Source organism: Enoplosus armatus, chromosome 22 (assembly GCF_043641665.1).
Source record: "Enoplosus armatus isolate fEnoArm2 chromosome 22, fEnoArm2.hap1, whole genome shotgun sequence".
Lineage (NCBI taxonomy): Eukaryota > Metazoa > Chordata > Actinopteri > Centrarchiformes > Enoplosidae > Enoplosus > Enoplosus armatus.
Window position 1 is genome coordinate 3,519,246 of NC_092201.1, and position 20,022 is coordinate 3,539,267.

Genomic DNA, 20,022 nt, shown 5'->3' on the forward strand with positions numbered 1-20,022 from the left:
CTACTGAGTAAATGTCCTGCATTCAAACCCGTACTTAAGAAGTAGAAGAATCTCAACCCATAAAGGAACACTTCATCTTTCAGTTTATCAGAAATATTCAAATTCCAAAATTACCAATTTGGAGATCACTACAAAGAAAAACTGTAATCTGAAGAGTAATTAAAGCTGTCAGACAAATATTTGTCTCTGAGATCTAGTAGTAGTAGAAGCATAAAGTTACATAAAATAGTATAAATACAAAAGTACAGTACTTACAGTTACATTCCACCACTGAAAATATACTATACGTTTTTGTACTACGGAAGTCAAAGTAGACATCAAGATAAACTCAGTGGTGGAAGAAGTATTTAGATTGATTGTAAATAAAAATAAAAAAGGAAAAATATTCCTTTACAAGTAAAAGTCCTGCATTCAAAATGTACTTATTAAGTAAAAGTACAGAAGTATTAGTGTAAGCAAAATGTGCTTAAACTCAATGTGCAGAATGAAAGAAATGAAGAAGAAAGAAAGAAAATGCGTTTTATATATATATATATATATATTTTATTGGCTGGTTATTTGTTTTGGATTTAAATGTTAATCTGTATATAGTAACTATAGTTATCAAATAAATGAAGTAAAAGTATAAAATGTAAAGGCAGACTTTTTTTTTTTAAATATCCCATGTTTATAGCTGACTAAAACACACAGTCACCTTTATAATTAGATAGCTGAAATAGATAGACATGACACCGGCCATATCTCAAGTGAAAGGATGGATGAATTACCCCACAAAGGTCTGGGGAAGAAGTCATGAATGATTTAAAGGCACAGCAGGTCTGCTCTGGCCCTACTGATAAAGAAACCAATTAGTATGGTTAGTGTCCCTGTCATGTGATCTGGGCCTGCTGATAGTTTACTGTCCAAGCTCACATTAAGTATTCACCCTCACAATATAAGTCCACCCTTCCACCTGCCATCTTATAAAACGGGTATGACAGGGGTTTTTATCTCCGTCTTACGCTCCTGTCATTCTTCATCACTTTCTCCCGTGTCATGCACACGTCGACCTGAAGCCCACTTTCTGAGGACGGTGAGTGAGTCAGCCACCTGTTAATCATTGTGACAAGTGTGCGTGCTGACAAGTTGGACACTCCTCGGCCGGGTGATTCAGCCTGCAGGGCGGAGAACAGCACCTGGCACGGAGGCTGCCTGCAGGTCAGGAGCTTTGTTATTGAAATTTGAATCTGATCCAGGCTGATTCAATCATATGACTTCCGTGAATTCCGTCTGTGCATATTTAGAAAGATCACTGCATAGCTCTGGGATAGATCCACAACAAATCTCTCCACTATGATCAATCCTAATAACCTAATACACTTCCAGTCCATTTCCCCTGGGCACTGACTTATAATATCCATGCTTGTGCATGTGTGAAAGACAGATAGCAGTCAGAGAGTTAAATGTGACATTTAATTATTCCCAGGTTGGTGCTCTCTTTGTGCTTTAGCATTGATTTGGTTCAGAGAGGGCATTGGCTGTGAGCTCACAGAAAACAACTTTAGCCTTATGTAAATGGCATTAAGAGCAGATCTCTAATGGGTATTGCAGTGCTGCATGGCACTTGTGAGGCTGTAAAAAGGAGCATTTCAAGCCTGCTCTCTCTCTGCCTGCTTTGATTCATTGCAAGAAAATCAAAAAACTCTGTCAGAGTTGAGCAAACACACACACACACTCTCTCTGGCATGCCCGGCATTGTGGTTTTTCATCTAAATGTCACCACATTTGACTTTTAATAAGTGCAATAGAGTTCAGAATCCAATTATATGACAAAAAGAGAGATGCAGCACAGCATTTCTGATCTGCAGTGTGTAAATGTCAGAATTCATGGTGATAAGATGATGTAAAATCAATGTGTGCGTCAAGGAGTGAAGCATTTGCGTGTAGACATAAAATTCACTCACTTAATTACAAGATGGCATTGTTCCTTTTCCCCAGCAGCGATGTTTGTGTTCTTTATATGCTTCCTGCAGCGCTTCCTGTCTCCAACTCAGCCGTGACGTCAGCCTGACACTGCTCAGGAGCGTTTAGGTGCGCCTCTGGCTTGTTTAGGTGAGGACGAGGATCAGGGCGTTCCGGTGAGGGTTTTGTTTGAGGGAGTTTGGAACATTATGGAGGGATTCTGGAATGTTGAAGTGAGGGAATCAGAACGTTGCCGTGGGATTTGGGAATGTTTAAGGGGGGTAACAGGAACATTCTGTAGGGGTTCTGGAATGTTTAACTTAGGGGTGGGTCAGGATGTTCTGGTGGGATTCTACAATGTTTAGGTTACCGGGGTCAGAACTTTCCGGTGGGATTATAGAATGTGTAAACTGTATCAGATTACTCCGTAAGGGCTCGGGAATGTTCAGGCTAAGGGGTCAGACCTTTCTGGTGGGAATCTGGAATGTAGAAGGGGGATCAGATAATTCTGTTGGGGTTCTTGAATGTTCTACGGGACATTTTGATGCTACACTTGTTTTGTTGTTATATTGGACTGCATTATGTTGAAGATGTTTCTAACATTTTGTCAATTTGTATATAACTTAAAGAGTAAATAAATCTATTTTCAATCGTTGCACAAAGGCAGAAGTTATTACTGCATTGCTCTACATTGGTGATGACGTACAAGGTTTTCACTGAGTGCATTTCGGTGCTACTATAACTGACTTCAGTGCTACCTCACTGACAGTATCACTGATTTGATCCAATATGTGTTGAGAAAAAGACAGACAGACGGAGAAAGAAAGTGAGACTGAGAGCTAATTGACAAACAGCTGTCCTGATCCGCCTGGTTATTGCTGTGTCTCTTAGTCAGACAGGGAGGGAAACTCTCCAGAACAGACTGTGTGCTCAGACGTCTCTCTGTGAGAAGAAACGTCTCCTTGCTTCCTCATTTCCTTTGGTCGTTGTAAGATAGCACTGCTACTCAGACAGACAGACAGACAGAGGCACACACTTGGATTTCATGGATGTAATACAGACTGTCAAATCAAACGATGGCATGGAGATGAGATTGAACCCAGAAGAGGTCATGTTTAATTAATCCTGCACTCATTTTCATCCATTACATAGACAGGGAATGTATGTGTGAGAGTGCTATGACAAGTAAATGATAACCTAACATTCGAAGCTCCAGGGAAAGAGACATTATGTGGAGAGAATTACATTAAGATCTTGAATATTTTACAGTTATGACTCGCGCCTAATGTTCCACTGTTGCACAGATGCTCTAATGTGTTAATAATTTTGCGCTCAGTGACTGCTTTTGTCAGTCGGGAATATGTCTACATCCAGATGAGCACAGATGCAAAAAGCTGCGGCTGACTGCTATGTGCTTCTCTTGGTATAACTCAGGGCGAAGACAGAATCAGCATCAGCTCAGTCAGAATCAATTGAACAGGGGGATTACACATACACAAGCACATCCTTTGGGCTCAATAATTGGAGCAAGTGAAGTTATGATGTATTTCTGGATTATATAACCCCCACAGAAGCCCTGTCCAAAAAAACATCCCTTTTTTCATTGCACCCTCTTTTCATCGTTGTGTGCTTGCGTGTCCTCAAATCACACTCTCTTCTTATTAAAGCTGTCAACCTCCTGCTCACTTTTTTATTATGTCAATGCGTTAGTGCCAGCAATTACATTTTCTTTCATGATGTGTCCCCTTCTCAGATGATAATTTCCCTGCCTTCCTCTCCCTCCCTCCCTCCCTTTCACCTCATGGCTTTTATCTTTCCCACAATCTTCCCTTCCTTCCTTTCACTTATTGGACCACCTTTATAACTCAGCATTTCATATTCAGCAAGCCCTTCAAACACTGCAGCTTGGCTTCAATCAAACAGAGCGCATGATCTGTGTCACTCAGCTTCACCCTGAATAACTAAAATTTATGTAATCCCTCTGGATCTCGATGCCAAAAAAAGATAGATTTGTCAGCAATGCTCGTTTCAACTACATAGATGTTTTTTCCACCTTGTGCTATTGATGCTGATAAGCCCCATTAGGCTCAGTAGTGGACGAGTAATGATCCTCACTCGCACACATACACAAACATGTTGCGACAGAGAGGGGGTAAAGAGCGCGAGGGAGGCTGCTGCTGCTGCTGTGGCTACCGTTTGGCAATGGGGACAGTGACTAATCAGTCTGAGCATCCACATATATCACCAGGCAGAAGCAATCAACAGAGAAGACTCAGTCTGACATGTATTATTAACACACTCCAGCGGCAGGGTCAGCCACGATACCAAGCCTGTATGACATGTAGACAAACATTAAGTTGCACCAGCGTAAATCTATCATTGGCAAGTTTGCCAATTGCAGCATTAAAGCTTAAACCTGCAATAACAGATTTTTGGGGGGGGCGATGGAAACAAGCTGTGCATACAACAGTGGCATTATTATCACCTTTTAAGTTGATATGTTGCACTTGTTAGCAAACAGATGCTTATATATATATCCAGAAGATACGAAGCAACATTAGCATTCATTTGGCGTTGTGTTTCTGGTCACCTGATGAAGTTCAATTCACTTAACTTTTCTGTTTTTGGTCTCCATCAACTCCATAGAAAAATATCTGGCTCTTTATTGGCTAAATGTCCCATTTTCTTCACCACAGAGTCGCTAAATTTGTCTGTCAGCCTTTTGGTGTTGGGCTTAATTGTCATTCCTCTGTGAATGTAGTTTAGAATGAGAGGCAAATATCTGATTATGCTAACATTATTAGGTAATTTAGCTAGTACTATTGGGATTACATTTTGAAATTTAAGATATATTGTGTTTTTTTGTGAAATGTAATTTAATATGTATATTATTATTAAATAGTATTTCATCAAGTGTTGTGTTACTTCCTTTACTCCTTACTGGCAAGCAAATGTATGCTTTATTTAGTTCAGTTAGCCAGGTTACTAGCTAGTTTGTGTGGTGCAACCTTATTTAATTTAGTGATACTTAAATCTCCACTAAAGTAAAGTACTTTTGTTATATGTAGTTTGAACCTATCAAGAGCAGGTGCAACCAACCGCAATCCAGAGCTCCTTTAATTCACTCTCTACTTTTACCGTCTCTCCTCACTTTGCTATCTCTACCTCAAAAGCAACTCTTTCAAAGAAATGAACAGAAGAAGCTTCTCTCCTCTTCTGTTGCTCCCTCCTCCTCCTCACACTCCTCAAGCTCTTTTCAGCCTCTATAATAGAATTTCTTCAGGGAGGGCTAAGGTTCCCTGCTTTCCAGCCGTATTCTTTTGTCCCAGCCTAGCAGGGGAACTAAATCAATGGGGCACTTGAATGCGCATGCTGGCAATGGAAACGCATTGACGGTTTTTAAGTGTAAATTTAAGCGGTAAATTTAAGCTGACTGCAGTTGAGACTCTGCAGCAGATAGATGTGGTAGTGTCAAGGTTAATCACACGGCCACAAAATCCCAAACCCTGATGCACTTTTATTGTAAATAGAAAATGGCACTGATGATACTATTCAAAACAGAAATATAGTGAGGCATATTTCTGGGAATGAAACAGATGGTCTTCTGAATAGGTAGAACAGAGATGGGGGTTTTTGGTGGCCAAGAGGGGAAAGGACCTGGGTTATAAATCCCCCCATGCTTTCCCCTCCCTAAAGGAAAACTATGATTATGCCAAAATACACTCCCTACTGACTCTATGACATTGTAGTTTAAGCACAATTGCTAAAAATGACATTGTTTACACATACAACTAAAATGGCAATGCTGCAATTTAGAGACAGGACAGTCTAATGCGGGTGCACTGGCATAGAAAGACAAATTCAACTGTCTGCAGAGGTGCCCGCACACTGAGTTGATTAACACAACTGCAATGTTTTGACATGACCTCTTCATACCCACGTGATTCAAAAGGTTGAATTCATAGTCTTCACGTTATTCTGCAGGGGTGAGGATCTAATGTTTTTGGAGTTTGACTCATACCAGGAACTAAAATTCTGAATATTTTGCCATCTGTAACATAAATACAATATTTTTTAATATTAAGCATTATGGGAATGAAATGCTAAATCACTGGAGTGGATCACTTGTGTCACAATAATCATGTGCATTCACAGTTAATTAAATATATTGTAAATATATATAGAAAAATACTTGGGACATCCCAAATTTGGGACCCATGAACACCAACTAAAAATCCATCTTTTTCAAAAAAAGCTCACACAATAAAACTATACAAATATACAGGGCTACAACAATTAGTCAATTAATCGATAATTTAATAATAATAATAATAATTTAGTTAAACATTCTCTGGTTCCACTTTCTTAAATGTGAGGATTTTCACATATAAAATCTAGTCACTAGTTACTTTGCAGATTCACATTATTAATACAATCATAATACAATATAATTGACTAATAAATCCAGGTGTATTATTATAGGTTAAGATACACAGAAGTATACAAAGTAATTCAAATTAGCTCCAACTCTAACAGCTGCTACACGAAAGTGATGAACACATGAATGCATCAATAACTATAATCCAATTATATGCTATAAATTATTCTGAAATGGGACATTCTGCATAATGAGTACTTTTACTTTCAATACTTTAAGTACATTTTGCTGCTAATACTTTTGTAAGTAAAAATTTGAATGCAGGACTTTTACTTGTAACGTACAATACAAATGTCTGCGTACTTCTTCCACCACTGGGTATACCTGAAATGTATCTGTGCTGAAGATGTTTGGTTTAACATCGATGCCTGTTACATGTCTTAATGAAGCTTTTGGTGTATTGAAGTGATCCAAACACTGCAGCCTGGCTGTAATGTGAGCTGATCGGACTATCAGAATGTGTGAATGCTTTCATAAAGGACAGTGCAGCCTCTCTGAGCGATCGCGGGCACCAGAGGCCGTTTGAAATGAATATCTGAGGGGTCACACTTTCAAAGCGTGCGGAGGGGGAGGAGGGGTGGGGCACCGGCCACGCTTTCATGTGTCATCCCGCTACACGCCCACGTCACTGCCCACCCTGCACCACCAGCTTGTGACATTTGCAGCCCCTTTGTCTTCCTCTGAGTGGTTTGAGATCTCTTTGGAGAATTCATTTTTTTTTCTCCAGTATAAATGACAGCTGCTGTGACATGTAGGCGTTGAGAGAGAGAGAATTAAAGGAACTGAAAGATACAGAGGTGTGACATTAAAGCAAGAGGTCAGAGAGAGATAAAAGGTTCAACAGACTGACATATGACGACATCACCACCATTTTTCTGTCAAGATATCAAATAACTCAACAGACAGAACTCTAACATTCATATACTGTCGGATAGCTAATATTAACTCGATCAATGGATTAGTCATTTGCCAACAATGATAATCAATTCTATATTTTGGGAGATATGTTTATTTGCTTTGCTCAGATGAGAGGACAGATACCACTCTCAAATCTGTCTCAAAAATATGAAGCTACAGCCATGAGCTCAGCTTAGCATAATGACAGGAAACAGAGGGAAACAGCCAGCTTGTCATTTTCACACTTTTGTACTGATTAAGCAAATACGATATAGACTAGCTGTTTCCCCCTGTTTCCTGTCTTTATGCTAAGCTAAGCTAAAAACCTGCTGGCGGTAGCTCCAGGTTTAATACACAGACATGACAGTGGAATCGATCTTCTCATTTCAGCAAGAAAAAACGCATTTCCCAAAATGTTCTTTTTTTGGGTCAAACTTTTCTTTTCAGCGCTGAAACAATTACTTGATTAATTGATTAGTTGAGTCATAACCGATCATAAGAAAATGTATCTGCAACTATTTTCATGGAGTTAGATGAGAAGATCGATATCACTCTTACACCACTTTTACACTTCAGTTTTTGTATGAATTAAACATAAAAGATATAACATGTTAATTAGTGAGCTTTAGAGGTACTGGTAGGTACTGGTTTACTTTCAGACAGAGTCAGGCTAGCTGTTTCCATGCTTTGTGCTAAGCTAAGCTAACAGGTTCTTGGCTGTAGCTTCATATTTACCGTTCAGATATGAGAGTGGTCGACCTCCTCATCTAATTCTCAGCATGAAAGCGAAATAATCATATATCACATAAATATAAGTAATTTGCTGCTTTTGTCTTTTTAGTGAGTGTGTTTACATGCACTCCAGTATCCTGGTGAGTCAAATTTAGATGTGATGAGGAAGGAAAATATTAGAATTATCTCTCAGCATAATGCAAAACAATTCAACAGCACCACAAACAACAGCCTCCAAAATGACCATAAAGTTGAATCAGCATCTCCTTAAAACAGTTTGAACCTAAACTGAACATTATAACCTTTACAGCAGGATTCATTGTTCTATCAGAGCTAGGAACCCCTAATAAACTGGCACCTGCAGTGTACATAAAGTCAAGACAGTGTGAAATTAAGAACACAGGGAGAATCTAACATTTCTTTCTCCTGCTGACTTCACTGATAAAAGAGATGACGATAGAGAAAAGACTAAACCTCTGTTTACAGTACAAAGCCTGTTTTCCCCTTCAGAGGAGCTAGCTAGAGGCTATCGACACAGACAAGGTTATATGTTAATGAAGATGAGCACACACACGTAATCCACACACACGCACACACACACACACACACACACACACACTGCTCAGTTTAACTTTGATTCAACCAGACAAGTCAGTTATGAATAAATCCTATCATATCCGGTGTAATGTTATTCACACATGAGGAAAGAAAATGTGCTTATTTTGTTTTTCTGGTCCTCTCCTCTGAACTCAATCACAACACACAACACACACACACACACACACACACACACACACACACACACACACACACATGTAACTGGCATAAATGTCCTTAATAATGGTTTGACATGTGTGTTGGCATCATTCATGCCCTGGCCCTCACAGCAACAGGTGGAAACAGTATATGCATGTGTCTGGTCTTGTACGTCTATCTTTGTGAGGACAGCAACTGTGGTGGTAAAGTACATTTACACAAGTAGTGTGCTTAGGTATAATTTTGAAGTACACTCCACTACATTTATTTGAACGCTTTAAGTTACTTCGCAAATAAGGATATTGCATATAAAATGTATCATCAGCTCATAAAATATAATGCACTGTTATAGATTAAAATATCGAGCAGTGTATGAAGTAGTTAAAACCAGCTCCACTATGACAACATTAGATCTTGAGAATGAGGACATTGTTTTTCTTCACTTCTTCAAAGAACTGGCATGAAGCCCTAAAAATATGTAGGTGTTATTATTTAAAAAATATAATAACTGAAAATAGTAATTATAAAACTTGATTCAGCATTGTATAAAATTGATTAGTGATATGTCACTTGCTGCTACACAGAGTAAACAGAGTCACAACTTGGGAAAGGGGTTAAAAATCTCATTTATTGTGAAGCACATGGAGTATTTTTTTGGTCTAGATGGAGAAAAGAGTCTTTGGGGATTCTAGAAATACCTCCAAAAACAGCGGTAAGTGTTATCAAACAACCTTCAGGGGTTTTGAAAGATCGCCAGGGATTTATCTTTCAGGAGAACAGATGCTTAGCTCTGTGACTTGACTGTAATGACAACACATGGGAGGCACAAACTGTGGGCCTGGTTTAGGTTCAGGTTAGAGGAGAATGTCGACGAGGGTCCTCACAAGAATAGAGGTACAAACATGTGAATGTATGTGTGCACCGTCAAAAGGTCACCAGTGTACAAAGAGAGTAAGTGGGCTGATAGCATCATCATCATCTCTTGTTGCTGATAAGTGGAGCATCTGTAACAAACATGATGAGAAATGGATGGTGACTATAGGATGACAGCTTACGTATGTGTGTGTGTGTGTGTGTGTGGGTGTGTTTACAGAATTAGAGGCTGGGGTCTGCGGATGAAGGTTATCATCATCAGGGAAATTATACACATGCATGTAGGCCCGGGTCTAATCAGTGTGACAGCCAGGTTAGGTTTTAAAGGGTTAAAACCTAAGCCTCAAAATGTCCGCCTGGACTTGGCTTATTTTGACGGAGAGGCGCGAGTTAAATTACCGTAATGACACCATATTGGCTGTAAAGCACAACGTCTCAGCTTTCAGAAACCGTCACACTGTGTGTTAAAGGGTTAACACTCACTTGCTTCACTTCAAGGTTACACAATTTATTGTGTTAATTAAATCCCTTCTTGAGATTGTACTGAGCACATTGCAGCAATTAAACACAGCAAGTAGTTTGTGGTGCAACTAGCCTCATCATGAATGTATATCATGAGACCAGATAGTTTCTGGGGCGCACTGAAAATAATATGAGTTATGTGCAGCCGCAAGAATGGCAAGACTGTGGGTTTATTATTATTTTTTTGTTCACAGCATTGCAGACACTGAATACACTCTGTCAAACGTCTGGAAGCAAAAATGGAAAGTAATTACTGTTGCAGGAAAATATGAGTAATAATGGGACTGCACTTCACCAGTGGTAGCGAATAATGAATCAGGACTAACCATGAAATATCTTTTTTTTTTTCCTAAACAGATGAGTTTTGTTTTGCAGTGATACATTGTTAGCGCACCACCTTTACCTTTAGTGTGACTATCTCCATTAAAACCAGTATGCCTGGGATTCTATGTGATTAAAGCATCTTTCCAGTTATTCAGCTGACATACGTTTTGTTTTATCTTTTAATTGGACAATTATGGTGAACATCGGTGCAACCACTTTAATGGCTACATGACCAGCCTGGGTGGAATTTGTTTTCAGTAAAGCACGGTGAAATGCTTGGTACACAAGGTCAGCAGCATACTATTTAAGCAGACTTATATCACAAAATAAATAATAACCGCAACAATTCTACCAGGGCAGAGAAAAGCTGCATATAGCACAATGCAGGGACGCAGCAGCTGTTTGTGTTTCAAAGTTGGGAATCAACAAATTCTACACATGAATGCTTTAATTACAAATAATGAACTGTTCTTTAGTTTTTGCCATAGAGAAGAGTTGTTACGGACGCAAAAGGAGGAAGTAGATTCATGGGAAATGCAGGCCTATTGAAAGCACTGAGGAAGTATAGTTTGAACCACTAATATCACTTTAACCCTTAATGTAACTTAAACTAAATCCTGATTCAAATTTTGGGTTGGGGTGGGAGATATGGACAAAATATATATATATTGTAATACCAATATATATTGTTATATAGTACATTTTGAGACTGTTTATGGATGAAAGAGCCAAATTGTATGTATCTAAAGGGATATCTACCTCAGTTTAAACAGTATGGTAGAGTCTCTGATGGCTGACATATTTATATCATCTCACTTTATATATAATCATATTCACTATCCCAGTTTTAGTCCTATCCTAAACTAACCCCTTGTAGTAGAGCGATCCCACAAAATGTCCTCACAATGCATATTTTTTCCCTAAGAGCATTTAAGTGCACGTCAGGATAAAATAACACAAACACACACACACTCAATGTGCTATATTAGAGAGAGAAATGTGCTGTTGACACGTTACACTGAAATGTCCTCTGAGACTCTGTTATGGGATAAACACACACAGCTTAATGAGAGAGAGCGAGGGGGAAATAAAAGCAGAGCTTCGACCAAGGTCTTGAATGCTGTGTGTCTGAGACACTGTGATGGTTACCATGGTAAACCACAGCTAACTGTTGGAGGGCATCTACATTGCAAGATATACTGTACACAGAGGATCTGACAACATATCAGGGGTATAGAAGCTGTGAAAACACTGATCAAGGCTCCTACCTTGAGGAGGGAGGAGGGTGAAAACGCAGCAGGGAGCGATAAAAAAGCAACGTCTTGCTGCCTCTTCCTTCTACTATTTCCTTGTTTGTAGACTGAGGAAGGCTGTTGGCTTGACAGGAAGAGCCCCATTATACTGGGAGGGGTTATGTAACATTATTTTTATGGCATTTTGTTGTGCATATACTTACAGACTGAGGCACACATGCATGCAAACACAAAAACACACAGTGTCAGCACAATAAGGGCAGTCCAAAACACAGCAACTATCTAGGGATTGGCTCAGGGATGCTCCTCTTTTAGCTACAGAGAACAACCAGACATTTTGATAGAGTGGCTGAGATTGTGATTGGACAGATAAAGACAGGAGGAACATAAACATGACCTCCTGCTCGAGCACTCGGAGCCAGAACAGAGAAACTTCAGGAACGGAAGAGCAAGCGAGAAAGAAAGAGAAAATGCAAACCTGTTCTACAGTTTAAGAGGTGTGCATGACATATGGCTGGCTAAAGACATTCCTTAGATGTTACTCAAGCAGCAAAGACCAATCACATGCTGCTTCACGCAGACACAGACATGGTAAAACTTGCCACAACTTTTAACTGTTGAAAAAAACAACTTCCTTGATTATCTCTGGTCGCAAAACACAAAATAATGTAATGAACAAAACCATGTAAGATCAACCTCCCTCTTTATAGTCTTGTCTTTAAACCTATTATCTAATCAGAGCCATCTATACCGAGAATACCAAGCCTTAGACAGCTTCCCCGAAAAGCTATCAAAACATTTCAGTGGTAAACAAGTGATAAATTAACTTTTTGTGTCTGACATACAGAGCTACTCATGTGATCCACATAAATGTCAAGTTCATAAGGGCAATAATGCACTGCTGATCGCATGTGACTCTGCGACTGACTTCATTTGACCTTTTTTACAGTTTTTCTCTCATGCAGGAGAGATAAACAGCAAGAGAAGCGATTCCTTTATCTATCGCACCAAACAGACAAAAACCTCAAAAACAAGGAGACAGATTTAGTAACAAATGCAAAACGCTACCTCTGTTACATAGATGAGCGGAGTAGCACTGTAGTTCTTCCTCATGCCTCCTCTTCCTCACAGCCTGAGGTCAAAGTGCATGCCACAGCAGCTTCAGAAGAACCCTGCACCAGCATCAGAGAGCTCTGTCTGCCTCTTTGAAGTTTCAGGACTACCCTCTGAGGGAGGAGGAGTGTGTGTGTCTGTCTATCTAGTAGTGTGTGTGTGCAAGCCTCTTATTGTGAAATATTTTGCTTCCTGTTAGCAGTTATCAGGCTCAAACCAGCGGCACCCTGTGCACCTCCACACTCTCAAATCGCACAACCTCGTCCTGCGGTGTGTTCCCAAGCTGTACTGTTCTGTACTGTTCTCACACACGTCTGCCCAGTTGGGAGAGGACCACCTTAAAAGGCATGAGGCAGCCCGAGACGGAAATTTTTTGATCCCTATCAGCCCAGGCACACTTTGCCACAGTAACCAGGACCACTGCCAATCAGGAGGGAGCAGAAATGGAGGATGGAGAGCTGGGGACAGACACTGGAAGAGGGGGAGGAAGAGGAGGGAGGAAGGGGAGAGATTTAAGGAGATGAATGAATGTGGGAATGTTGAGTTAGTGCAGGAATCTCCTGCCAGATTCACTCCCTGAAGGGTGAACACACTCTACAGGACGGACACTCTGACAGCACTTCTAATCTGCAGCACCAGATAACAGCCTGTGTATGTGTGTGTGTGTGTGTGTGTGTGTGTGTATGTGTGTGTGTTCGAGGCTGGACTCTGCATCCACTTATTTACAAGTGAGAGAGGGAGAAGTGTCAACAGTTGTTTCTTGTCATCCAGCCAACATAAAGGCCGTGGAAAGTAACTAAGTCCATTTACTTGTACTGTCCATAAGTACAAATTCAAGGTTCTTGTACTTCCCTTGAGTATTTTTTTTTTCATGCCACTTTATACTTCTACTCCACTACATTTCAGAGGGAAATATTGTACTCTAGTCCACTACATTTATCTGACAGCTTTAGTTAGTAGATACTTTTTTACTAGATACTAATTAAGATAATACATCTTTTTGGACGATAGGCGTTTCTGACAGACACTTTGACTTCTCACAGCAGGAAAAGCACAGGTCTAAATAATAAATGATTGATATCTGAATTCCATTTAGCTGCTTGAGTTTCAAGGTCCTGGTATTGTGCATGCTGGCTCAGTGTCAACACTGTCAGGGCTCACTGGGACACTTGAATAGAACAGAGCCATTGTTAATGTTATTCACCAAAAACCTGTGCTTTCCCTATAACAAGTCAAATGTCTGCTGTAAAAAAAAAGGCCTATACAGTGTAGCACAGGGGCCCAAGATATAGAATATCAGGCTGTGACTATACAGTCAGTTCAATAAATAAAGATAATTTCAGTGTTAGACAGAACTGGGACGCTGGTATTTTTACAGCAAAATGCTCAGTGGATGGCTAAAAAAAAAAAAAGACCCAAGGCACCGACTCTGACCCATTAAGCACAGCTAACATTAGGAGAATTAGAGATAAAAAGCCTGGAAATACTCATTAAGGAACTCACACTCTAGTCTAGGAGTCAAGTCTGATGCAAGAGGAGAGGCGGGGAAGGGAGAAAGAAAATCAAAAGACATTGATGCTAAAGAGAGGAGATGGAGAATCAAAGAGGAGGGGGGGGGGGGGGGTATGACAGTTGGCAGGAGGGAAAATGGAGGTGGAAAGAGGGCCAGACATGGAGTGTGTCTCGACATCAAGACGCCCCTCTATAGCCTCTTTCTGGTGGCCGGCTGGCATCACTAGCAGCTGCCACTTCAGCCTACTGCTGCATCAGCAATTATAAAGGCTGAGAGAGATTATCTGCTCCATTTGCAGAGGATGAATCGCTATCAGCTAATGTGAGATGCAGACATAACAGAAGAGCAACAAACCATTCATTGAATACAAATGTTAAATTTGGTTCGGGGAGCACATAACATGCCACTCAGGGCTTATTGTCATCCGTCAAGACACTCCCTGCTAATCATTCTTAATTAATTTCGAGGATTTTGGATGAGATGCTGCAGCCATTGTGCAAGCAAAGTCTCCTCTGGTTTCTAAATAAAGATGGGAGAGGATTGTTGTTCACTGAAATGCTGACTCAAGAGGATGCCAAAAGCCTTTTCCATCCTCTCTCACTGATCTTGCAGTGATACAGGCGGGGTGACAGGGCTGACTCACAGACATAAATCATGAAGAACAACGCCCCCTCTTGGCTGTTAAACCCCATTACAGACATGGTGTGTGCTGGAGCTTACATTGAGCTGACTTTCCTCTTTTTCTCCTTCTTCCTCCAAATAATCCCCCCGAGGGAAAAGTGATGAAACCGTGAGCCTCCTCATTTAACAGCTCCGGATCCCTGAAACTAGACAGACAATTAAGGTCTCAACTACCGAAACACAAATGGAATATCATATTAATATCATGTCAACACTACAAACAGTTAAATTACAGTTAAGCGAAAAAATAGACATTTGGCTGTTGGATATATCCAACAGGACACGTAAACATATTCAAATTCTGATATTTTATGCACAGAAACACACAAAAAGTAATCAAAGTAAAAAGAGACGAAGCTTAGCCAGAGCGTACAGCCATGCTAGCGGGTCTGTGAGACCGCTAATTTTTATTTATTTCATTTTTTAAGCACAGAAGCACACATTTCACACACAAAAAAATATTTAAATTAAGTTAAAAAGACTTAAAAACATAGCCAGCCGCATGTGAACGACACTTACAGGCCTACAGCCACGCTAACGGCTCTGTGAGGCGATACTTAAGCTAGGTGCTTCGAGCTAGCTAAACGCTAACATTAGCATGCTAGCACCATGTTCGCCTTTTAAGTTTGGCGAGCTAGCATGCTAACATTTGCTACTTAGCGCTAAACACAAAGTACAACTGAGGCTGACGGAAATGTGATTAGTTTGGCTATTAATAAATTGGTTATTAATCGGTCATAAACCAAAGGAAAGATATAACATTTGACCTGATGATGGCGCTAGATGAAAAGCCCGAGGATCACCAAAGTTATTACAGTTCACCCTGAGGGGAACATGAATGTTTGTTAAAAAAAATTTTAAAAAATCGATCCATCCAGTAGTTGTTGAAATATTTCCGACTCGGCCAAACAACTGCTACACAGATTACAGATGCCCCTCCACGTTTTAAGAAATTTAAATGCACTCAATTGCCAGTTTATTAGTTACAGCTAGATCAATACAAGAGTCCTGCAATAAATCTTCATGGAGGTTATAAGTTTGTGTTTGTTCAAACTGTTTTAGAACGATGTTGATTCTACTTTTGGTCATTTTAATGTGGAGGATGTAGTTTTTCTATTACTCACTCTACCCTCATTGATATAAATTATGATTTGACAAAATATTAGAAACACCTCTCAGTATGATGCCGCGTAATTTAACTATATCCTCCAACAAGGTCCAAACAAAAACTATACAACCTTCATGGATGGATGATTTATTACAGGACTGACTGCATTAGCTTCTGCTCAGTTTACCTAATTTAACTTTAACATATATTATCAGGTGAAAAATGCTAAAATATCCATCTATAAAATCTAAAAAAGTGGAAATAATAACCAAGCAAACAAACCTGTTATTCTGGCAGGAGTTTCACAGGGACTCTGGCACAGAGTCATCGTGAGTGTGTATTGTATGTCCAGTCACTTTCACACAGTCTGACCAGTCAGCTCTGGAGAATCTCTACACACCTCAGCGTGAAATGCTGCATGTTGCAACTTTCCCTCGGCTCAGCATAATCCTACTGTGATTATCATGCAACAGACACACAGTGCTGTAAACTCACTGCGACACAAAACACTGGGCTCAGTGCAGGCAAGCATGGTACTGATGCAGCCTCTTTCATTACATATACTTGTGTTATACACGCTACACTGGTTGTTTATGGGACATTTTTATCAATTCCCATACAAATATGCATGTAGCCAACTAGGTGCTCAAGTAACAGAAGACCAAATGTTAAAAACTTGGTAAGTTTCTGCACACAGACTTCGGCAGGGTGTTTTATGAAGGTAAAAAATCCTGAATAATAGTAACAATTTTTGTTAAGATTTTTTAACATAAACAATTATGAATGCTTGCTAAAAAATGGAAGTACTTGATTTCAAAACACCAGCTCAAACCATAAATACACATAACCCATTAAGGCTGGAAAAATCTTTCCTGATGGTATATATCATATATCTTGGTCCAGCGCTTCATTGGAGCTTTATGAAGTTCACAATGAAAGGAAGTGTTTTTTATGGCTGCAATATTCCATCAAATGGAAATATTCTAGATGTCTTGTGCATCATTTTGCACACATTTCCCCCCAAATTCAACCAGATATATTTGGTATCTTTGGAAACTTCACTCCACTACAATTTAAAATGACGTGGGTATAAACAAAGTTTGCCTGCACAGCATGAAAACGTAATGACTGACCCACCAGTAGATTCAATGGGGCTGCGGAGGTTGTACTGCTGTTTTGCAGCACACACTCAAACATCAGATACTGGAGCTTAAACCACCACAAATCAATTCTCAACACTGCTATTGTCAAAAAAGGTTCCATGTAAGGATTGCCACTCCCATCATAAATGTCTGTATAGAGATTTTATTCAGGACACGCTGGATACAGTGGCAGGATACCATAATTTACAAATATGCAGTCAGAGTTCACTGAGCTCCGGCTTTAGGTGGAACCCACTCGTGGATCTTCTTGCGGGTGGTGGAGTAGGGCACATACTGCTGGGAGGAGCCACTCACGTTGAACTGGTGGATCTCAGCCAGGAACTTCTTGGGCTCTGGTGGATGTGTGGTGGGGGGGTCGTCTGTCATACAGTGCAGCCAGCGATGCCTGAAGAGTGAACATGTAGAAGGTAGCTGGATTAAATAACAGTGGCTTTCAAGATAATTCATTCTTTTTATTCATTTTTTTGTCTTTGATGACACTGAAGTTATGGTGTTAGGTGTCTTAGACCACTAGGCAACCATAATGTCCTATTTAAAACTATTTCTGTGAGATGTGAAAATCTCTAAATCATTTTTAATCTACTTGCCAAGACAGTAAAGTAGAGTTTAACAGTCTGAGTCCACTACAAATAATGTTTATTTTTTAGAATTTTTCAAAAACTAAAACTCAGTTGATGTTTTCTTTTGGGAATACATTATCATATATTATATATCTAAAGGAGAACTGGTATCATGTGGATTTGGACATGCCAAATGTTTATCATAAAACATGGAGTTTTAGCCCAAGAGGCCAAATGCTTGTATTCATTCTCCAACAAATTGCAGGTTGTACCATTCAGCTGGAACCATACTGCCGTCGACCTCCCACATTGTGTTCTTTCCATTCATCTCTGTGGTGTAGATCACCCAGCGGTGACGTCCTGAACACATTTATGACACAGACAAAGAGTTTATTTACAAAATCACACGTGTCACTCTGAAGCAGGTACAGAATCTTTGTCTGTAACAGACATTGTATAAAAGAGCGACAAAACTGCACCCAAATCTGAACATCCTTTGCAAAATTCTCCTGAAAACAATAGTATTTTTCATGCAAATGTCCTGCTTGTAACTTGAAATCATGCACATTTGGGGAAACTCAACTCACCAAAGAAGTAGTTCTTCTTGTCCTCAAAGTATTTGTTTCCATATTTATCCACACCAACCAGGAGTCCTGTCTTCACATCATTCACCCTGTCAACGAAATGTTGATAGTCAGGGTGACTGCCTGAAGACATATAGTCCACTCTTGTATTGAGGGTCAGCAGTCGGTAAATAAAAAACCTGTGCATGCACTCTGTGAACTAGGTCTGTGCTCAAAAACGTCATCTTTTCTGACATTTGCCTTGGCAAAAACAAGCAGTGTGAGTGTGAATTTGTCAGTGGTTCCTTAAGTTTGTAAGGTTTCCTCATCTTCAGTGCTACTTTAAATTCTGAGATTTTTTAATGGAGTTTGGCGTAGCGTTCCATTCATACACCAGCAAAATGAATGAATCGGTATAAAACATTTCACACTGCTGTCATAGAGCTGTTTTACAGGTTTGACATCATTTAACGTTTGCTGGATATTCAGATTCTGTTGGTGGCTGGCTTAAAGTTAGCTAGCTGTCAACATGCTAACTTGGCTCTGATTAGAAAACCAGGGTCACACATCATTGTGAAGCTCTCAGTGGTTCATTATTATTATTAAAACTATTTGATTAAACTTACCTGAATAACTGAAGTAAAAAACCTCTGACTCCACCATGACCTCCTATTTGCCCCAAAGCCCTTCGGACGAGATGTGCATACTCCGCCATCTTGAGACGGAAGAATTACCGAGACGGACTGTTCTGCATTAAAAACTGGTCCGAGTACACACACACACCAGCCTGTTAGTTCCACACATAGATACAAATGTGTATTGTAACAGTAGCACTTATATAATATAAATAATATTACTTGTACCATTAAAACGAAGCATAAGCAACAATTTAAAAAGTATAGCTCAATATACCATTTGTCTTTTCCATATCTTTCAATATTTTACTACATTTATTATATTATATATCCCAGCCAATTTTGTACAGAAAACAAGCTTATGTGTGTCATTCCAAGTATAAAAATATAGCTGAAATTAAATACAATACATTCTTAACATAGACAAAATGCATAGATTTAAGATGCATAAAAGGTGAAATATTACAATAAATTCCAGCATAATACTTGCCTGGATATTAAAAGTTGTCAAATTACGGAGCAGCAACCTAAAAAACTGTGTTTTCTTTCTATAACGTTTATAATCCTTCACAGCATAACAATGACATGGTGTTGAAAGTGGAAAATGAAAAAGTAAATGTGCAACACTGGATTATTCAGCGGGTTGCTCGAGGCCACTTCAGCAGCAGAGCCGATGTTTCCTGACACAGACTTGAACTCATGCTTTTTAATTAAAGGACAGTCTCTCAACGGGCTACGTCCCTCTACTGCCCAAGAGGGTGGATCTAACACGGTCCAGTGTCACAGCTCAGGGAGATGGAGGGGAAATGGAGCACAAAGCCACAGTAAAACTCAGAGCTTTGGCATCATGACTCACTCATTAAATATGCTTTATCTCTCAAACCAGTGCTTTGATCGCCTGCACAGAGACCCAGACCATAGTTGCATGACAGACAGTTGAACTACTGCCA

At 39.7% G+C, this 20,022-nt stretch overlaps 2 protein-coding genes across 3 annotated transcripts in view; both read right to left on the reverse strand.

Annotated features, from left to right (window-relative positions):
- The window catches only part of tmcc3 (transmembrane and coiled-coil domain family 3), a 37,683-nt gene extending 22,517 nt beyond the window's left edge, over nt 1-15,166 (reverse strand). The window contains exon 1 of one of the 2 annotated variants that reach the window (XM_070928842.1): nt 15,083-15,166. In XM_070928842.1, the coding sequence (XP_070784943.1) occupies nt 15,083-15,166 (84 nt within the window). Of the gene's footprint in view, nt 1-12,804; nt 12,908-15,082 lie in introns of those variants that run through there. The other variant, XM_070928843.1, reaches the window with a different exon arrangement.
- A 2,274-nt stretch (nt 15,167-17,440) lies between these two features.
- ndufa12 (NADH:ubiquinone oxidoreductase subunit A12) lies at nt 17,441-19,152 on the reverse strand. Its single transcript, XM_070929136.1, has 4 exons — nt 19,064-19,152; nt 18,462-18,547; nt 18,147-18,234; nt 17,441-17,699 (listed from the first exon to the last, which is right to left on the reverse strand). Exons 1-4 carry the CDS (start codon nt 19,150-19,152, stop codon nt 17,519-17,521), a joined length of 444 nt encoding a protein of 147 aa, XP_070785237.1. The 3' UTR covers nt 17,441-17,518.
- Nucleotides 19,153-20,022: the final 870 nt, after the last annotated feature.